The sequence below is a fragment of the Siniperca chuatsi genome, linkage group LG4, assembly GCF_020085105.1.
Source record: "Siniperca chuatsi isolate FFG_IHB_CAS linkage group LG4, ASM2008510v1, whole genome shotgun sequence".
NCBI classification, from domain to species: domain Eukaryota; kingdom Metazoa; phylum Chordata; class Actinopteri; order Centrarchiformes; family Sinipercidae; genus Siniperca; species Siniperca chuatsi.
The window spans coordinates 14,948,710-14,970,534 of record NC_058045.1 but is presented as its reverse complement, the minus strand read 5'-3'; the positions used below and the strand labels follow the sequence as shown (position 1 = coordinate 14,970,534).

General features: G+C 42.9%; 3 protein-coding genes across 11 annotated transcripts in view; 1 reads left to right on the top strand and 2 right to left on the bottom strand.

Moving 5' to 3' along the window:
* Window positions 1–8,777: 8,777 nt before the first annotated feature.
* On the bottom strand, window positions 8,778–10,325 carry LOC122875167 (uncharacterized protein K02A2.6-like). The gene has a single exon (XM_044194018.1). The coding sequence runs from the start codon at window positions 10,116–10,118 to the stop codon at window positions 8,778–8,780; it is 1,341 nt and encodes a 446-aa protein (XP_044049953.1). The 5' UTR covers window positions 10,119–10,325.
* A 2-nt stretch (window positions 10,326–10,327) lies between these two features.
* Window positions 10,328–14,077, bottom strand: LOC122875166 (the record flags this gene model as incomplete). The annotated part of the gene is made up of 3 exons (XM_044194017.1): window positions 14,068–14,077; window positions 12,592–14,009; window positions 10,328–11,050 (listed from the first exon to the last, which is right to left on the bottom strand). Coding segments are annotated over exons 1-3 (2,151 nt in total), but the record flags the coding sequence as incomplete, so codon positions are not given.
* Window positions 14,078–18,021: 3,944 nt separating this feature from the next.
* Window positions 18,022–21,825, top strand: part of shank3a (SH3 and multiple ankyrin repeat domains 3a) — a 159,051-nt gene continuing 155,247 nt past the window's right edge. For 3 of the 9 annotated variants that reach the window (XR_006377837.1, XR_006377836.1, XM_044194846.1), the window contains exon 1: window positions 18,022–18,446. Coding sequence is in view for 7 of the 9 variants with exons in the window: in XM_044194846.1 (XP_044050781.1) it covers window positions 18,135–18,446 (312 nt within the window). In the remaining 2 variants the exon portion in view is untranslated. The remainder of the gene's footprint in view (window positions 18,447–21,825) is intronic. The other 6 variants (XM_044194845.1, XM_044194843.1, XM_044194841.1 and 3 more) reach the window with 2 other exon arrangements.

Genomic DNA, 21,825 nt, shown 5'->3' with positions numbered 1-21,825 from the left:
CTTGAGAATCCTGCATCAAAGATCTTCTCTTATGAGAGATTTGTTTACATATATGTTTTTACATATATGTAAACAACATTTTTTTCAAATTTACCTAGTGATAATTGGCATGCATGTGTTCGGCAGTGCTTTTCACATCCACACATTTGCACCTGGTAAGTGCCCAGCACACCAATGGTTATCTATTGCCCATTAGGCAGCCCTGTTGCAGGAGTTGTGGGTTAACTGGTTTTGCTCAAGGGCACCTTGTCATCTCTGAGTCAGTGTTGGTTGTGGACACACTTCCTGATTGTTGAGCCGATTATTTTGGTATCTCAACTGCTCACATCAAGTTGGATCCAGTCTGCTACCATCTGGGCCAGAGTCAGGAGATAAAATCATACAGTGTGTGGTGTTAAATGATTCTAATCATTTACTTTCTGATCGAGTTGCTGCCTGTAGTTATCATTAAAATAATTTTCTAAATGTTTGATTTTTACATCAGGAATTGGGACCACTGATATCACAAGTGAGTGGTAGAAATGATAAAAATAAAAAAACCCTCTCTGAAAATGTCAAATAAACAGTAAATAATGTGGATTGCTGTGAGGAAGAATTATTGCATAGCTTATTTCAGTTCATGCAAGTTTCAGTGCAGAGCCACAGTTCACCTGAAGTTCACCAAATGCTGTCCATATCTTTCCATCCACCGTGTCATTCAAATGCAGCATTTTTCCTCCATTTAATTTCCTTTTCATTCAAATTTGTTACATGAATTAGCAACTAACAATTTTTCTTAAGATGTGTGTTTTTATTTGATTTTGTGTTCTTGCAGGATCAGGGGGGTTGCCTAGCGTATTGTCCTCTGTATTAACTCAATCGTTATCTAGTATTTATAGATTTCAATAATCCTAATGTCCTTTCCCAGCACACACACAGTCACACTCACACACACCCACATACACACACCCCTTTCAGATTTTTTGAGTGATGTTTCTTTGCATGACGTCCCAGATCAGAGCTCCAGTCTGATGTGTCAAACTGCCACTGGACTGGATTGTGACCCAGATACAGTATGTTTCTCTCACAGATGACAGATGCAGATCAATAGTCATAAAAGCTTAGGAATAGATGGCTTAGTAATAGCTTATATCCCTGGTTGAGAGGGATAAAATGGGTTGATCTTATGTGCTAATGAATAGTGGCTTACCATCAGTCTGTTTCTCATTTCTTTCCCTAATGAATTAGGAGAAACACTTTTCTTTTTTCCATACCTCTCAATGTAAATTTTCCCTTATTATATCCTCTGTAATTTCTTTGGGAATTTTGCATAGATAAGGGTGCATACAAGCACACGCAAAGATAGAATGCTGTGGGGTTTAAGGGCAGCAATGGAGTAAACATGAAATATTTATGACTGTATGGAGGGAGGATGCCAGGCCATAGCGCCACATTGTAGTTGGAGACAAATATTATAAGTTGCAAAAAAGACATCCATATTAACCTCCCTCCATTATTATTCCATCATGATTCCTGCTGCTTCAGCAAGAATATAGTCAACAGTGTCTCACATGTCACAGATACAATATATGCACTCAGTGTGCATTTGGTTATTTAGCTAATTTTGTAATTGTAGGCCACAATTTGTTCTATTACAAAATTTATATCACTTCAGTCAGGTATTTAATTGTTTTCAGGCTCAGAAGATTGCAGAGTTTCTTTGATGACTTTTGACATTTTTTTATTCAAATATATCATTTTATTTCACTATGACTACTTCAGGGATTCATTGGGATTACCCCACGGTCCTGCTGTTGAATCAGCAGCTTCATTTTCTGATAGGGTGTATATGAAAATAACAGAGAAGGGAGGCTTTGGGAGAAAGTGCTTTGATGAAATGTACTGGTTTGGAGATACTTCCTTCTCTAACTGCAAGACCTACATGAACATTCAGATTAAAAAAGCGGTGGTACTGCTTTTTACCCAGCGGTACAGATTGTACTTTCTCTGTGAAAATGGAAATTTTATCTACAGTGTGTACCTTATAGAATTCATTAATGTGGCATTTGTAACCAAAATAATCTCACTTTCAATGAGATACTTTTCAAAGAATGAGAAAACAAAGGTTCACAGTTGTTGATCCACCTTTGGCAGTTTTGTATAATGAATTACTTGCTAATCTATGCCGATCTGCCCATCTTATTGTTTGTATACATATGCATCCCCATTCTTAAACATGTGACATACCCATATGGTGTATGATTGTATATAATCATGATTTGTATAATCATACATATGTAGTGTATGATAGTAGTGTGTATCTCTTTTTCTCATAAATCTCGTAAATCAGACGTTGTTTGCTGGTGAGTATAATTGCCTCATGTCTTCTTGTTTTTCAGTACTTTGATATATACTGTATGCATGTGTGGATGCAAGCTTTATTGTAAAGTTAAAGCTCTTGACCAGATAGAGAATGTCCCCAAAAGTGATAGAAAATGGCAGTTGTTTCATCACAGAATGAAAACTATGCTGCCACTGCTTGATTCCTTTTTTAGTAATGTGCAGCTGACTTAAGACCACTGGTCAGCTAATGTAGTTAGAGTCATCCAGACATTTCTTTGGTCTTATATTGATGGTCTGCACTATTGAAAATGGTTATACAGTAATATCTATTATTATATGGGGGAATAATATAATTTGAAATTAGGGTGATTGTGATATCGCTTACAGTAAATATTGACTTGTCATGGTCTGTAATTTTACATTACGTTGAAATTAACAATACATAAAGTTGTCCTTAAGCCTTGTTTTGGCTTTAAGGTTGCTTTTGGGATAGTCATTGTTTTAGCACAATTATTTCTACAGGTGAATGATCACCAAATCACAAACTGCTCTGCTGCGGTACTTCTTTGTATGGGTTGATATTTTCAAGTGTGTTGCACACCCTTATTAGTGATATCATAGCAGAGATTTGTTTTGGCAGCTATTGGGAAACACCTGCTATTACATAGCTTGGGTATATAGAAGTGCAGTGTGAATTTACCCTTTGATATTACTTTTCCATAACTTAAGCCATTAGATCTAGCTTACCATTTTGCAAACAGGAAAATATAGTGCAGTCAGTGTGCTCAACATGCATGGTTGGCTCTTTGCAGGAGGAGGTGTGCTGACAGTTAGCCTAGCAGGAGGCTGCTATGTGACAGCTTCTAATGAGGGAGCAAACATCTCTTTGTCATTGGCCATCTGAGATGTTTGATTGGGAAATGTCACGATGTCTAAATGTTAAGCATCCAGCAGCCCTAGTCTAGATAATGCTCTCAATTATAATCTTAGTTTGTTCACTTAATTTATTCATTTTTTATTGACATTTCATAACTCTTCATGTTTAAACATGGGTTATTTGATTTCATATCGTAATAAAACACCTGTATGTGTCTCACTTTACTAATGCCACCCATTAGTCACCCATCTCTTGTAATAGATTTAAGAGAATGCTGATTGTGAATAGTTCAAAAGCTCTGGTACTTCCATTTCCAGTAGTGTATACAAGTTAATATGTGCTCAACTTATTGAATGAATGTCAGTATATCAGTATATTTGATAGCATTAAGTTGAACCTGGCACAGTGACATCCTTGACCTCCCCAGCCTGCCTTTTAAGAGCTGTGGTGGTTTGTGGAGAGATAATGCAGTGCATGCTATGAAACAGGTCTTAATTGGCTGGCAGGCTTTATGAAATTCTCTCTGGGGAGCCCCACTGATTATTAATAGGTAGGCTGCATCAAAGAGCCAACTGCCACTCCAGCAGCAACCCAAGAAACACAGAGATCAACAGATACTGTACATCCACAACTTTCTGTGGTCATAGAGAGAGAATTTATAAACAGACAGACAGATAGTGAAAGAATGACTTGCATAAGAACAAGAGGAAACAACAGCAAAGATAGAAGGAGAAAAATCAGTGAGGATCCTGTGTGGAAATGTATTTTGGTACACAAGATGTTGTCCTCTGGATCCCTACAAATATACCTTAGCCATATACCTTACACACAACTTGTTTGAGAAACCCGTGTTCCTTGATGGATACCCTCTGTGATTATTTGTCAGAAGTCATCAGAAGAATGTCTAGGGCAACATTTTTTATCTTACAGTCGCCTCAGTCTCATGTTGTCTGCATTTGTTTCTTGCATATTGTTTAATTTCGCATATTAATAGAACTGTATGCATGTGTCTATGTTGTTGTCTGTAAAAGGATGGGGTACCACAAACCAGTGTTAAAAATGTCACATCAGCTCCAGTGATGCATTTCCCAGACTCAGTGCTAAATCTTTTCTGACAGAGCCTAGACATAGCTGTGTCCTCAAATGTACTCTTTGCAGTATAGGCAAAAAAAAAAGATCCATTAGGTTTTCCATAAAATTAAAATGTTTCTCTCTGTCAGTTTGTCACATTTCCAGGCATGTCTGCAGGGGTGACGGATTAAAAAGCCATAGTGAAGGAGCTTGCCAAGCGGGATTTCTACCCTGCCAACCAAATCAAAACAAATATTGATATTATAACTCGGCATAACATTATGATTGCCCTGCTGTGAGCCTAGGAATATCACTGTAGTTTTCATGTATGTCAGCTGTGTGTGTGTGTGTGTGTGTGTGTGTGTATGTGTGTGTGTGTGTGTGTGAGAGAGAGAGAGAGAGAGAGAGAGAGAGAGAGAGAGAAAAAGGAGGGGCACATCTGCTTGCTGCGTCAGCCCATGCGAACTGGATAGAGACAGTGGCTTTGGGATGTGGTGGAGCTACTGTACAGTATTGATTCCAAAAGCTTTTAGCGCATGGCTAATTTTCCATATGGGGCCTCTGCATGTGGCCCCGGGGCTCTGGATGGGTCAGGCAGTGTTTTGTTTACACTGAGTGGCTAATCCAGGTGAGCTGGCTGTGTATGCGTGTGTGCCAGAGAGAGAGAGGGAGATTGTTTATGTGTGTCGGATGATACTTTGATTTTGAAGGAAGCTACTGTAACAAAGCATCTCTCTATTCTAACATACATACAAACACGCACCGGCACACAACAATATTTGCAGTTCTATATGCTTCATATATTACACATTAAAATGGGCTTGGAGTGTATTTTATAGAAAATAATTGAAGTTATAATTTCAGACAGGCTACATACAGGGCTTCTCCAAAAGTCCTGCTTGGAGTAGAGGATGACTTCTCTCCTGCAGCCTCAGTAAAGTCAATCCAGGCTGTTAATCAAATGTTTGATGGTTTCCAAACCTTCTATTACATAAGATAGCAAGTGTTGCAGCTTGGTAATGCCCCCTCTCAGAAGTTCCTGGCATTAGGATGTCAAAACATTTCCACATTTGATTAAGGAACAGAGATGTCACCCATATGCACAAGCATAATGTTCTATGCAGTGCACACCTTGTGCCTTATTTCCACTGCATGGTATGGCACTGCTCGACTCAACTTGCTTGGAACCGTTTCCCATTGGCAAAAGTTGTGGATAGTAGCTGGTACCTGGTACTTTTTTTTGGTAACACCTCAGTTGAGGTTCCAAGCGAGATGAGCCGATACTGAAAGGTGGAGTTAAAACACTGCAGACCATTGATTGGTCAGGGAGAATCATCACAAGAATCGTCCAACTCAACTCAGGTGTACCCTGTACAGTCCCATCTCATGTCCTTGGAGACCACTCAATTATTGTGGAAAGGAACCCTCCTCCAAGTCCCACACTACAGTGCCTTCCCCCTCATGGTCCATTGGTGGCCCAGCCCAGTCACTGGTAGCACTTTGGAAAGACATGCTGCTTTCAAAAGCCTTCTCCTGATGCAGGGAGATAACACCACTGCTCCTGCCAGAGAGTGAAAGAGGGGAGAGAGACACACAGAAACAAAAAGAAAAGCTATAAATCAATACAAATTAAAATTAAATTCTGTGACTCGCGATATCTAATTCTCACCCAGTAATATCACATTTCTCATGCTAACTTAAGTCTAGGATGAAAAATTGATATTCATCATATTTATCTTTATTTAAAGTGAAAAATGCCTGTCTGCTCTCTTCTGAGGTCAGCTCTATTGAAAGACAAATCAGCCTATTACGCCTGGAAACCTGGTAGGAAGTGCAGAACAGACAGCTAAAACCTCATTCACCCTTTTTGTTTGATGCTTCTCAGCCTTACCAATAAATTACCTTCATTCAAATTCACTATGAGAGAGAGGTAGGTAGCAAGGGAATGGAAGATGGAATGAATGAAAATGTTTTAAGGGACAGAGAGATAATGTGTGTGTGTGTGTGTGTGTGTGTGTGTGTGTATGAATAAATGTGGTAAATGTGGCCCTGGGTGACTTCAGTTTGTGAGTGGCCATGACATTTGCTTTACCAGGTGTAGAGGAGCGTGAAGCAGACTGTGATGGGGTCTGTGAACAGTTATCACATTTACTCCAGGCCATGGGCTATGTGGCTGGTTTGTCAAAGCTGACTGTATGTAATGCTCTCCCTCCCTCTCTCCCACCCTCTCGCTGGCTCTCCCACCTTCCTTTTCTGTCATCACTCTGCTACCCTCCCTTTTTCTTCCATGCTCCCTTTCTCTCTACTTTTTTTTGTGGCCCACTGACTGTCTCAGCCACATCCTCTCTGACCCTCTCTGCTTCATGCAATCTTAGCCAACTGCTTGCCTTTATCTTTCTCCCTCCTTCTGCCCCATCCTCCTTTTTTTCCAGTGTGGAAGTCTTAGAGGGGAGCAGGTAGGGCTGGCTGATGGCTGGTAGTGAATTTCAGTTGTGTTTGTGAATGTCCTCATGTACAGCTCTATGGCAAGGACTTTTAAAGCCTAGCGGATGTTTCAGATACATGCATACATTGCACTGGATCCATGCACACGCTGCTCTGTATGGTCATGAATTATTCACTTTGTTTTCACTGGGCTGGAGCGCAAGAGATGGGGTGAGAGGGGATAGGGTGAAAAAGATCTGAGCTGAAGAGAGAGGCAGTGGCTGATAGCTGAGGCAGGGGAGCAAGCCTCCTTATAATTCTAGTCCACTCTCTTAATTTTTCCAAGCAATTGGAGTTAGACAGAGTGTCTGTACTGCAGTGTTAGGTACAGTCCTAGCTCCCAAATGTTTTTAAGTTAGCTCTGTTGCCAGCCAAGTCTCTAAAAAGGTATAAGATATCATCACACTATACTATACACATCATTAGAGGTGCAGGTGAATTTTGTCACTTTGCAATTATAGAGAAATATGAAAAATTAAAATATTGAATTATTATCCAGCCCTAGGTATGCCAGTGTATTTTTTCTGGCCAGATTCAAGGTCCAACAATTTCATTAAGTTGCAATTTCAAGCACTGAGCATTTATTCAATTTATGCTGTTTTCAGTAGTATAATGTTACAGGTACTGTCTGGCACCACGTAAACAGCTTATATGCTCTCTCTGGAAACAGGAGAAATAAATGAGACAAGGCAAACTCTGCCTCCGGTTTTCATCTCGCTCAGCAGAAAAAAAGGAAAACCGCGAAGCGGACAAAACTGACGTAAAGCCCCGTGGAGCACAATAAGCGCCACACTACCCCCTTCTGGCGAACTCCACAATTACTCCTGACCTCTATTTACATATTTTAGTGCATGGATGGTGGAACCAGGTTAATTACCCCTGAATAAATATTCAAAAACATTCATTATAACATTACAGAAACTACCACAAATGTGATAACACTTTAGTGGGCATCACACGCTCCCTGACAGAGAAGAATGGCTCCCGACATTTCCAAAAATCTTTATCTCAAAACAGTTTAACTATTTTTCAATTTTTAACCTTGATTCTCAAATCTCTATTCAACAAACAAGCATAGTAGGTGGAATGTATGTGGCTGGTGCTTGGTAAGGGTATGGCATGTATGGTGTCTGGGAGTAAAGGAGTGGGTGTGAATATGGCATACAAAGAGGCGGGATGTATGGATAGATGGAGTGTGCAGGTGTAGTGTGATGAGATGCTCCTATGACAGGTATATAGGGTCCTGTGTATCCAGTCACTGAGTTAACGGTGGCGTGTGTTTGGACTGATGGCTCACCGAATGACTCATAGGTGAGAAATCGGCGTGGCCTTTTCTCACGAGCGGACTTTCTAACGTCTGACTGAGTGTGCTCTACAGGAGGGGTCAAAGGTCGAGCTTCTGAGTCAGAGTCTTGGTGTCCATTGTTTCCCTCCCCTTCCACAGGTCCAGTGAGTAAAGGTAGGTTTTCATCAGCGTGGTGTCTCTTCTCAGTAGGATTTGGTAGGTATTCAGGTACAGTATGACTTTCTCTCCTTACAGGTGCTGGTTCTGACCCCCGAATCTCTGAATACCTGGTGAGTTGCTCCTGGTAGGTAACAGGTCTTTCCTCTATCCTTTCGGTCGGTCTCCTTAACCAGTATCCCGAGCCAGAATCATCATCTGAATCATTTTCACTGTCATCACTCGTGTCTGCTTGTCTTTGAGTGTCTGTCATTCTCTCTTGGTTTTGTCTGTTATGTGTTTTCTTCTCAGGAATAGATCTGGTGTCAGGTGGAGTGACGTCGACAGGTAAGTCGTTCACCAGCAACAGGAGATTACGGTGCAGTGTCCTGCTTTTCTGTTTGTCTCCAGTTTCAGGGCAGACAACGTACACTGGGTTCTCAGCAAGTTGACGTTTGACTATGTATATAGTCTTCTCCCAGTATGCCCTTAATTTTCCCGGCCCTCCACGTTGACTGAGGTTCCGGACCAGAACTCTGTCCCCTGGTTGCAGTACAACCCCTCTTGCTTTCTTGTCATACGTCACTTTTCCCCTTGCACTGGACTTTTGCTATTCTCGCTGGCAATGCGGTAGGCTTCTGACATCTTTTTAGCCCATTTATCTGCAAATCCTCTAGGTGAGTATGGTTCCCTTTCTCCAACCAATCCAAACAGCAAGTCGACTGGGAGATGTGGGTGACGGCCGTAGAGAGGAGAAAAAAACGGTGAGTAGCCGGTTGACTCATGTCTGGTGCAATTGTATGCGTGTAAAACATGCGGGAGGTGATCCTTCCACCGTAGTTTTTCACTATCAGTCAATGTTCTTAACATCTGGAGGATGGTGCGGTTCAGGCGCTCAGCTGGGTTGCCTTGTGGGTGATAGGGTGACGTCCGCGAGTGGCCAACCCCTGACAACTGCTGTAATGATTGGAACAGTTTGTTCTCAAATTCACGACCCTGGTCATGATGTAGTTTGGATGGATATCCGAACCGGGGTATGAAGTCATTGAAGATGCGCTCAGCAGCTGTTTTCCCACTCTTGTTCTTCGTGGGATATGCCTGGGCAAATCTAGTGAAATGATCAAGCACTACTAGAATATATTCATATCCCCCAGAACTGGTTTCCAGATGCAAATAGTCAATACACACAAGCTCTAAAGGGAAGTTAGATGTGATGCTGCCCATAGGAGCTCTCGTGTGTGTTGTGAGTCTCTTAGACCTGATACAGGGACATTTTCGGGTGACATAGTCTTCAATTTCTTTAGCCATAAAGGGCCAGTAAAATCTTTCCCGAGCAAGATGGAGCACTCTTTCTGTGCCTACATGACCCATCTCATTGTGTAGGTACTTCAGAGCAATCGGCCTGTGTTTCAGAGGGAGGACTAACTGCTTTTTCTGGTTCGTCCTTCTGTAAAGGAGGCCGTCTTCAAGTTGCAACTTACTCCACTCATGCAGCAGCTTTCGGGTGGCTCCACTTACAGTTTGGCGTATGTCATCTGTCAGTTTTGTGTTTGACTCCTTTAACTCAATAATCCTGCCTATGGCTTGATCCTCTCTTTGAGCCTTAACAAGATCATCACGGCGGATAGTTGGTAGGTGACAATGAGGTTGTGGTGGAGGATCTGGGCAACACATGTTAAGTGCTGCAACCCAGGCCACATCCTTCCGTTCTGCTGCCTGACTCCCATCCCATGTAGCCCGCACTGCCTCGTTCGAGAGCTCCTCTGTACAAGCCACCTCATATTTCCCCATGTCCAAGGGGAGCTGAGAGAGTGTGTCTGCATCCATATTTGATTTTCCCGGCCTATACCTGATGTCGAACTGGAAATCTGAGAGTTCTCCCACCCACCGATGACCAACAGCATTGAGTTTTGCTGTACTCATGATATAGGTCAGGGGGTTGTTGTCCGTGTACACAGTGAAGTGGGGAGCGTAGTACAGGTAGTCCCGGAATTTTTCACACACAGCCCATTTCAATGCGAGGAACTCCAGTTTTCCACTGTGCAGGTGATAGTTACGTTCAGCAGGTGTCAAAGTCCTCGAGCCATAGCCAATGACTCTCAGTTTTCCATTCTGGCGCTGATAGAGGACAGCCCCAGGCCCTGGTCTGAGGCGTCTGTATGCAGCGTGAAAGGTAGGTTGAAATCAGGATACGCTAAGACAGGTGGGGTTATAAGGAGAGTGACCAGTTGCTCTAAAGCTTCCTGATGTTGAGTGGTCCAGTCAATAGGCTGTCGGGAAGGCAGCTGTGGGCGTTTGGTGGTTTTCCCACATGTTTGAATCTGGGCTTTCCCTGATTTAGTTTGGAGAAGCTCATAGATTGGCTTTGCGATCCTGGAAAAATCCTGGATGTAGGAGCGATAATATCCCAAGAAGCCGGTCAGTTTCCTTACTTCACCAACTGTCTGTGGTGTCTTGCTGGTCAAGGTTTTGACTGCTTCAAGATCCCGTGGGTCTATCTTGATACCATCAGCTGACACAAGGCGCCCCACGTACCTGACTTCTTGTCTGAAGAGCTCACACTTCTCAGGTCTCAGTTTTACTCCGTGATGTTGAAGAGCCTGGAGCACTTTGCGGAGGGCCTCCACGTGTTCATTGAATGTTCTCGCATAACAGAGCACGTCATCCAGATAAGGGATGCAGCATTCATCCCTGAGGGTGCCTAGCACCTCCTCCATGCTCCGCTGAAATGCTGCTGGGGCATTTGAGAGTCCGAATGGGATACGGACCCATTCATTGAGGCCCCACGGGGTGACGAAGGCAGTCAGGTGACGTGAACCCTCGGCGATGAAACCCTGATGGTAAGCTTTTCCCTGGTCAAGGATGCTAAACCAGGTGTAGCCCCCCAGTGTGTCTGTCAGGTCCTGTATTCTGGGTAGTGGATGTCGATCAGGCACAGTCTTTTTGTTCAGGAGGCGATAATCAATACAAAGACGTAGGCTGCCATCCTTCTTCCTAACACAGACAACTGGGGCAGCATATGGGGACTTGGATTTGACAATCCAGCCCCTCATCAGCAGCTCCTGCACGTACTCCTTTACCTCTTTAAACAGTGGCTTCGGGACTGCTGATTATGCTCTCTGTACAGGTATCTCATCTGTGAGAGTAATCGACATTTGTAAGCTTGGTATGCATCCAATATCATTGCTGTCACGTGCGAAAGCCCCGGCTTCTTCACACAGCATTTGGTTGACTTTTTCCCTTTGTTTATCATCAAGGTGACTGAGGTCGACGGGAGGTTGCCATGATGATGGATGGGCATCAACAGGGGTCGATACAGCACTGTTAACAGTCACAGTGGGCTCGGGTGCTGCAGGTGAGTCTGTTGCGATCACTTTTTCAACACAGTGGATGCTGCCAAGTGCTGTCTTTCTTGGCAGAGTTACCGCGTGTTTAGTGTTGTTACCCACAGGTACAGCTACATAAGGTTTTCTTGGATTTTGTACCTCCAACAGACCTTCACCCATGTCCAGTTCTGTCAACTGCACATTGTCGTCATCAGGCTCAAATAGGAAGACTGTGCCATAGGTACTCATGTGGGGAGGGACTTGGCACTTGACCCAGGCTACCTGACCTGCTGGGATAACCATGTCCTGTCTGCCTGTCCGTAGGAGCCCGCACTGCACAGAGGGTTTGCTGGCTTGGATGAAGCTCACCATTAGCTCTGCCTTCTCTGCTGGTATACACAAGGCATTACAGAGTAGGACGACGAGGGTTGAAATCAGCTTTTCAGGTTGTTCTTGTATCATCTCTTCCAGCACGTTGAAACCCAACAGTGGTCTCTCCAGAGCAAGACTGCTGACAAGAAAAGGCACAGTGATTGACAGATTAGGGTCCTCATTCCCCATCAAATTGACTGTAAGGGCAACCCAGCCATCAAAAGGGAGGACATTACCGTTTACTGCATACACCCTTAACTTGTCTTTTTCGCCTATAATGTCACTGAGTGCCCTCACAGGAGTGTCAGGTAGATATTTACTCTTCCAGTCTCTATCAATCATACTGACTTGAGCCCCAGTGTCTAGCAGAGCACTGACTGCTAATCCATTTAGGTTACAATGGGTGAGAGCCTTCCTTCCAATGAGTTTGGCTAGACGTTCCCTTTTGCTGTGAGGTAAGTCATAAGTGAATGGATTGGTTGTCTTGTTTGGTTGTTTCCGTCTCTTTTCCATTATTTTGTCTTTTACCAGTCTTTCAATTCCAGGCTGATCAGTACGACAAGTGTCAGGTTGGGACGATCGCTGAGACCCGGTCACTGTTTGTCCCTCGGCAGGGACCGGCTCCAGTTTCCCTGACGTGTTGGTCTCTTTAGACAGCCCACTGCCCGGTGGCCTTCTTCACCACAGTGGAAACAATGAGGGCAGTCGGGACGATTCTGTTCCACGCACTTGTCACAGCAATATGGTTTCTCTCTCCTGCGGTCTCCTCTACCTTTCCCATTGTGGCTGAACTGTCCTGCCACCTGTGTCTGCATTGACTGTCTCATGAGTTCAACTGTACTTGTAAGCTGTTCAAGTTTTTCCGTTAACTGCTGGATCACATCTGTTTTTGGTACCTTCTCCTTTACACTAGGACACTGTGCAGCATTAACTTCAGACTGAGCACTGTGCACATTTGTTAGTCTTTGGCGGGTGGCGGGACCTAGCCTTCGCTGCCTTTCACTTTCTTCACACATCACTTTCTTCATCTGTTTTAAGATTAACTCATCCGATACCCTGGGGTCCACAAGCAATGGCTTCAGCTCTCTGCGGACATCATCATGCTTATGACCTAAACCCTGATATACGGTGTGGAGGAACACATCCTGCACTGTGCTTGCATTGTACTTTACATCAGTGTCAGCATGTTTGGAGGCCAGCATGATCTTCTGCTTAAGTCCTATGACTCTGTATAGGAACTGTTGGGGTGTCTCATTGTCTTTTTGTTTGGTGCACATGAGCTCCTGGAACAGCTCTGTGTTACTTTGCTCACCCAGGTGGGAGTGGAGGAATGCTTTTAGCTCCTCTACAGTCAGATCATCCTTATTCATCAACATGTCTTTAAAAGTTCCTGGCTTGACGACTTTGAGGACGGCTCTTACAACCTCTGCATCACTGAACTGCTCCTTTAAACCGTCTTCCATCTGCCGACAGACACTGTTATAGCTGAGATCTGACCCCTGGTCCCCAATCTGACCCCCCTGGATCTTCAGTTCCCTGCGATGAAGGTAAGACAACTCTCTTAAGGAGAGCAACTTGTCATGTGTTAATGGTGTTGAGTGTTTACTTAAACCTCTGGTGCCTGCTACGTTACTACTCTGTGTGGTGCATCCTATCCTTACAGATGACTGAGGTACAGACTGTGGAGTGGGTGTATGTTTGCACTGCATAATTTTCTTACTCGGCTCCTCATAACTAGTAAGTATTTTCTGCAGCTCTGTGTCATGTGTGTCACTAGCCGTAGATAGTGCCATGTGGGTTGTATTAGTAATCCCAGCACCGGTAGCATCACTATCATCAGTTGGGTTAGCATTATCATTAGCATTACTTACATCCCCACTGCCCGATACATCAATTGCTACAGCAACTTGTGAAGCACGACCCTGAATGACTATGTCGATTAACTCCCTTAAGTTTAATAAATGTGCCATCCCAGAATCCTCTAACTCCAGTAAAGGCTCACTGGACATGAAACTGCAAATGTACTCAAAACAACCCTCCTCATCTGTCGACTTGACGTGAGACTCGTCCATTCCCGGCACTGGACCCACTGACTTGGCAATCTGGAACAGTTCATCTACAGAGAGAGTGAGAAGGGTCTTTATTGATGGCCCACACCAACCTTTTCCTCTCACCATCCGCCATACTGCTTCCCAATTCCTCGCACTTGGTCACAAGAGTCCAGGATCACAGTTCACGCTCTGTTCTTGATGAGTGGTGATTTCAGCACGGCACAGTCATTGGTCTTTATTCCTTACAGGTAACCTCTTCATCCGTGAGACAGCATCGATGGTATCTGGAGATCTTTTCACTGGCTGCAGCTCGTTGGTTGCATCAGGTCACTTTTGGTCCAAGGTTGCAGTATCACTGGATCAGCTTCCGGCCACAAGGTGGGAGTGATCCCGGACGAGCCCCCAATAAACTGTTACAGGTACTGTCTGGCACCACGTAAACAGCTTATATGCTCTCTCTGGAAACAGGAGAAATAAATGAGACAAGGCAAACTCTGCGTCCGGTTTTCATCTCGCTCAGCAGAAAAAAAGGAAAACCGCGAAGCGGACAAAACTGACGTAAAGCCCCGTGGAGCACAATAAGCGCCACACTACCCCCTTCTGGCGAACTCCACAATTACTCCTGACCTCTATTTACATATTTTAGTGCATGGATGGTGGAACCAGGTTAATTACCCCTGAATAAATATTCAAAAACATTCATTATAACATTACAGAAACTACCACAAATGTGATAACACTTTAGTGGGCATCACAATAACATGGAATTAAACATATACATGAAAGTGGGTGTCTGTAAATATTACTCATACAGTACACTGTGCTAAACATAACATTGTAAGTAGGGCTGCAATGTACAATCTATTGACTGTTTTACTTGATTCATAGATTAATCAAATTAAATGGTGGAAAATAGTAATGACAATTGACAAGGTTTAATCAAGTTGACTAAAAAGGTGTACTGCATATTAACCCCAATTCTTTGTTCCCTGTCTTTTTCTCTTGCCATTTGTCCAGCCAAATAACTTGTTCCCTGTATCTATATAGATCTCTTCAAGTGCTGTTGCTCACACAGTTTATCCTTGTATGATGCAAGTAGGATGAAATCCCTCCCTGCCCCTGCCCCATCTAGGGGAATCATTATTGCTTATTGGCAAGCCATCTTAGGTCCCTTTGCCACATTCCCAGAACTTAATCCTTCTAATTTTGTGATCTGTTGTTATTTATTATACAGCTCATGTACTCAAATGATTCTAGATATCAGTCATTCTGAAAAATTCAAGTGTTTCATTCTGGCTGCTGATATTAATAAATACACAACTCAAAATTTTAAATATCTTATCATGTATCTTATATCATGTTGTTTGAAACTAGTGGCTAAATGTGTTGTTATTTGTTGGGAGATGTTGGTTATCCATTGTGTCAAATTTTATAGTACATGGAGAGTCATTTGGCCGGTACTGTAAGGGCACAGAATTGCTTTATAAAATGTGAATATTGAGCTACACTACAAGGTCTGGGTAAGAGTTTTCAATTTTCCTTGCCCTAAAGACCTGGCAGGCCGAAGTCGCATTCAGGAGATAGAGTGATCTGCTAAATCCTCTAATGTATAAGGGCTACCTGCCATGCTCTTTCTCCAATGCTAATGTGATTACATACTGTAGAGTGTCCAGGAGTGGCAGAGCACTCACATGCAAGCCTCTATAGTGCATTGAAATACACACAGTGTACCTTCTGCTGGGTGAATACAACATGCAGCCGACAATTTCCAATGAGAAGAAAATGTGTGACTTTGAATGATTTAAGTCCACATTTTCTTTTAAACCTGCGATGGGGTTAATTTTGTGAGCCAAATATCTTCACTAATAATTTGTGTTTACCTCAGCTGAAAGCAAACACGTGCCCCCAAATTAGCACATTGGTATCTACTCTGAGACTCTCCTGCCAGTTAGGTCTTTCCACAAGGTCGTTGAGCAAATAAGACAGCAGAAGGATTTGCTTTTAAACTCTTTTCTCTGAGAAGCTCTCTGCAGGAATCTGAATCTTTTCTGATATAATGAGGTGATATTTTGGCTAAAACTATCATCACAGGAAATCCAATAAGACATGCTAAATCTTTACAAGAGCAAGAACCACTGGCAGAAACTCTATCCCCACCCTCTCTGTCGACAGTCTGTCGTCTGTCTCTTCAATCACATACAGTAATACCATTTCTTAACTTTGTTAATCTAATCTGTTAATTGCATGTAGCTATTCTTTTAGTTTGTGTTTCTGGGTCTTGATATCAGCAGCTTCCATGTCTTCTCTCGGCCAACTTTTACAATACCATCCGGATGTCTGATGATTAGAAGAGCTTGAGTGATGATGGCCTTTAATCTTGCTCCCTCCATTAAATGGTAAATGAACTGCATTGACTACTCAAAGCGCTTTACAACACATGCCGACATTCACCCATTCACACACACATTCACATTCACACTGATGGCAAGGGCTGCCATGCAAGTTGCCAACCTGCTCATCAGAAGAAGTTAGGGTCTCAGTGTCTTGCTCAAGGACACTTCGACACTCTCTCTGGAGGAGCCGGGGGATCGAACCAGGAACCTTCTAGACGACCGCTGTACCTCCTGAGTCATACTGGCCCCAATTAACCTGACACTTCAGTACCTTTACCTGAAGTTTATAAAATAAAAAATATGTACTGTATGTGAATTGTATAATCAATTATTATGAAGACTTTGTCTTCATAAATCACCCGTGCAGAGGACATAAAGCAGAATGTCTGATTAATGTGTATATAATATAATATTCCTACAGCCTGTATTTTTGTAGGAGTCCCTTGTGTGTGTTTGCGTGTATACAGTATGTGTATGCATATATATTAGCATGTGTGTGTCCCCTCAAGTACCCACATTATCTTGTGTAACAGCAGCTTCAGAGCTTTCATCACTTGTATTCTCCCTGAAGTGCTTGTTTTAAATTCCACCCAATAAAAAAATGCTATCTTGGGGCTGTCAGGTCAACTTGAACAATGATGGCACTGAAAACACAGTGGAGCACAGCACTCACTTAAGATCACAATTAATAATTTACAGACCTGCCACAAATGTTTCATGGCACATTTTCCTTGCATGTGAAGCTTGCTTGTTCAAATGTTGGGATTTGAAACTGGCAATACTCAAGCCCTTAAGTATTTGTCTTACACACCACACAGAGGTCATGTAACTCTGATAAGCATTTCCACTGTTATCTTGAGTCCTGAGTTCTATTGAATATGACAGCAAGAACTGAATAGGCCAATACCTTAAGCATGTTGCTTGGTCAAGTCTTTCTTCATAAAACATGACAGTCACAGACTATGAAATCGCTTTGGGATGCCAGCGCACTTAGATTGAAATCAAGGTCAGATTGACATTATTTGTTTAGCCCTTAATCACACTTCCAGTCTCAGAGCTTGCATGATGAAAAAGTAAATGAAAACAGCACCCCCTATGAGAATGACCCTAATCTTCTTTATGGTAGCTTGTTCTGTCTATGTGTCCCGGTGTTTACCAGGGAGCCATTTGATCAGCAACACCCCACACAGATAGATAAAGTGAAGCAAATCCTGCCCAACATTGATCTGAACAAACAATCCCCCCTCCCCGTGCTGTCCTGACATCACCACAGTGTCAGCACACTACAGCAAGAGCAACAGTGTGTGACAGCAAACAATGTCACACTATGTGCAGAGTTCATTTTTATGTGGTACTGGAGATGTGAAGTTGCTTTACATTTGATGAATTTAGCATATTAAAAAAATGTGTAATATCAAACTAAAGTGAAAATGTTATCTTTTTGTATCAGCTGTCACATTAATTAGGTAGAGTTAAATAATTTTACACTATTCTATGAATGTAATTCCTTCAATCTTCTCAGTTTTATTTATGTATTTTTAAATTCCCCTGGTACTTATCTTTTCTTTTGTTTTTACCCTTCATCTCTTATTACCCCCTCCTCTTTGCCCATTCCCTCTCTGCCACCCTCCTTCCCTGCCTCTCTCTCCCTCCCTCTGTTTCTCTCCCAGGCGAGTGATGCACGCTGTAAGTGGTGTGTGCGTGCAGTGTGAGGTAAGCGAGAGCCATCGGTGTGTGTGTGTGTGCTTGTGTGTGTGTCTGGAGAGAGAGACATAGACCGAGCCCCTAACACGGAGCATGCCTCTGCGTCCGGCAGCCGGCAAACATGAGCCGCCCAGCCCTCCACGGCAGGACCAGCAGCAGCAGCAGCACACACACACACACTCATACACACTCACACACCCTTACACACACGCAGCAAACGGCAGCCAGGGGGCCAGCACTGACAGCGGCAGCTCCCGGGAAGAGGACAGCGGCGTTCCCATTCCTGTCGGTGTTCCGGCTTTCTGTCCCAGTGCAGAGTGGAGCCACAGTGCAAGAGCACCCATGGAGGAGCCGACAGGCAACACCGTGGTCATCCGCATTGGAATCCCAGACCTACAACAGACGGTAAGAGCTCATTCTGTAGCCACTGCTGGAGAGAGGATAAAAGAGAGGGAAGCTGCCTCTCCCCCTTCCTCTCTGACTGGGTGCTTTCTACCTCTCTTCTGACTGCTTTATGGATTTTGCTTTATTTCTTTTAAACATCTTCAGTTCTATCTTTTTTTCTTTTTCTTCACCCTCCTTTCTTTATCCCATCCCTTTTTTCTCTCTTTCTTTTTTGGTATGCACATTAAGTGGCTGTATTTGCTTGCTGGCTTCTGGGGGTTCCACTCCCTCCCCCAATAAATCTACCTCTTCATTAACTGGGCTTCAGCTGACTTTGACAACTGACCACTTAGGGTGAGAGCGGGAGTGGGAGGGTGGGGAGAGTGATAGAAAAGGCTATAAGGCTAAAGAAGGCTATGAGACGCATTGTAAATCCACAGGAAGACACAAAGTAGAGAATCAGGATATTGTGGGTATACCAGAACTGTGAAACTTTACATCAGCCTCTGTTTCTGTTGTTAATTTGTGTCTGACAGAAAAAGAGATCAAATCCTACGTTCCTCTTAATAAAATCTTTGTGCAGGAGTTTCCCTGAAGATGAAGCCTGTGCCTGTGTTGTATTGCAGCCACTGGAAAAAATGCAGAACTATTAGATTTTGATGTTGAACTAATTTTCCTATTTTCAACATACAGTATGAACTGTACAAAATCACTGTGAGCATACTGAGGTGTGTTTTTGTTTGTATTTGTTCAAGTTCAAGACCTTTATTTGTCCCAGAGGGTCAATTGGTAGCACATATTTGCTTGCTACAGAAGGTGATATGGAAGTGGACAAATGTCCTGATCCTAAAAAAGTTCATTTAATTTATTTTTCAAGCTCTGCTATTGTAATTCATGTGGATTCAGCAACAGCTATTCTATCATGTTTGAGTAAATGTTTGGGCAATACAACAACAGCCAATCTTAATGACTTGTTGTCGTAATGTTTCTTTTAGCTGTCTTAAAGTAAGTACTTCATTCTTTACTGTAAAGTAAGAACAATATTCCCATTAAAATGTCCTTTACAAGTCACGGGTTAAAATGATCTTGAACAGAAAGTGATTGCCTAAGAACTGTACATAAACGCAGAGAAGAAGAAACATTTCACCTTCCACTGGCTGTAGAATGAGATGAAGTATTATCGATTATTCAACATATCTCTAACCCCATGTGTGCTCTCTCTGTCTACCCGTGCTCTCTCTCTCCCTGCCAGTAGCACACATAAGATCACACTATTAGAGAGATACCATGTGACATTTTCTATGTAACAACACAGCATTAAGCGTTTTATCACTAATTTGCCTCTGTGTCAACACTTCTCTACTAACCCCTCCTATGCTGCTCTCACATTTTCACTGGAAACATCCTCTACTAATGGTATAGCAAAAGATTTAACTTTTACAGCCAGTCATTGTATATTTGTGCTCATGTACTCAGTTGGATTTCTGTAGGTGGTTTAGTTTGAGTGACCTTTTTGATTCTTTCTCCAGACATTGATGGCAAAGGCAGGAGGCTGTTTTTGTGGTTGTTATTGTTGATTACCTCATTGTTGTTGGCTACTTGGCTGAAATAACCCATTGAATCTGAGCGAGGCTCCAGCACCGTATGCTAGAAATAAAGACAGGAAGTAAAAGGAGAGCAGTTGAAAAAAAAGCATTCCCCAAAGGTGCTGCAGAATCGCCGTCTGTGAACAAAAACGGTTTTCGATCGAGCTCAAACATTTGCACACAAACACACACACATACATTCAAGCATATATATACATATCATATAGACACACACAAAGATGTATGCATGTACACACAAGCACATGCACAACATGCTCTTACATGCATGCACGCTCACACACAAACATGCACATATGCCCATAAATCCTAATCCCATTGCCGACTTCCCTTAATGTGCTTATGTAATGTAAAGATGCTCAGCAGATCATTAGTTTCACTTTCAAGGAGTCACATTTAGTCCAATATACGGACAAACAGGCAACAACACATACAGCGTGACATAGTGATACGGAAAGACAAACAGAGAGAGAGTCTGAAAGTCTGACAGACAAACATACCAGCAGATGACAGATGGCTAGACTCTGACAGTTTGAATCTTTTATCGAGCAGTCAAAAGTGGCTTGTGTGTACTCTGAGTGAGCAGAAGATTACACTAGAATAGTCCGCCTGAAGTAGGATTACACACCTCCTGCTGTGTTTCAAGCCTGGATGAGGAGAATGAAGCACCATGCAAAGATCACACCAGGCAACACAGAGAAGGGAGGACCGAGGCCTCACATAGAAGGAGCGAAACCTCATGTCTAAAATGGCTTAATCCCCATGCTTCCTTTTTTGGTGAATTTCAGTATTCAGTGCCCAGTCCTCATTGCAACTTTAACTAAGTACTGTGTCTTGGCAGTAGGAGACAGTAAAGTTGCATTAACAGTTGATACCACCATTGGTTCAGTCAGGCTATTGGGCAAATTATTTGCAAAGATTGTGCTTTTTTTCGGATCATGGGTATCATTTGTCATCCATCATATCCAACTCAACCAAAACTCTATTTCTATGATGGGAGCAAAAAGAGACATCTTCCCAATACTGCTAATGGGTGTCATTCATCTCTTAACAGGGGAGAGGGAGACACTGACATGAATAGTCATCCCCACTCCTCTGTACCTGCATTTATCCTTATTCTCCCTTTGCTTCTCTTTTTGCCTTTTTTAGTGCATTCTCTCTATTTATTCACAGAAGGTGAATGGAAAATTCCACCTTTTCCCACCCAGGCCGGCATGTGTCCTCCTCAAGTCTGGGTTCTCTACCATAGACCTATGAATCTGAGGGTTCTGCGCAGTATGTTAACTGTTTATAGAACAATTTGTGTGGTTGTGGAAGTCCCAAAACTCAGCTCTATTATTCTCAGCTCTGTTATTCTCAGCCACCCTTATGTCTGTTATCGAGAAAAAACAAAATGGTGTCCAGCCCTTACTAGGTGCATATTTTCCTGTGCGCATGTCTCACATACTTGGTTGTGCCATGTTGTTCCTGCTTGCATCTTACACCTTATACTATGTGCCGAACTTTCTGAGTGTCATGTTTGCACATTCTGCAACTATGGTCTTGTCTAGTGTGGTTAAACCTTGCTTCTGTTGACCTGGTGTTGAATGTCTACTCTTGTGCTGCTTTGACTTGTGTCCCGGTGCTGTCCTTTAGTCCATTGACCATTTTTAGCCATTGGTAGTATTTTTGGTTATCTGCCACATCTTCTGTCTGCCCATGTTCCTGTGTAGGGGATTGGCTTTCCAAGGGACCTCCTCTACCCTCTCTGCAAACATTCTACCTATCTGCTGCTGTTTTGAGATATTCTCTGAGCA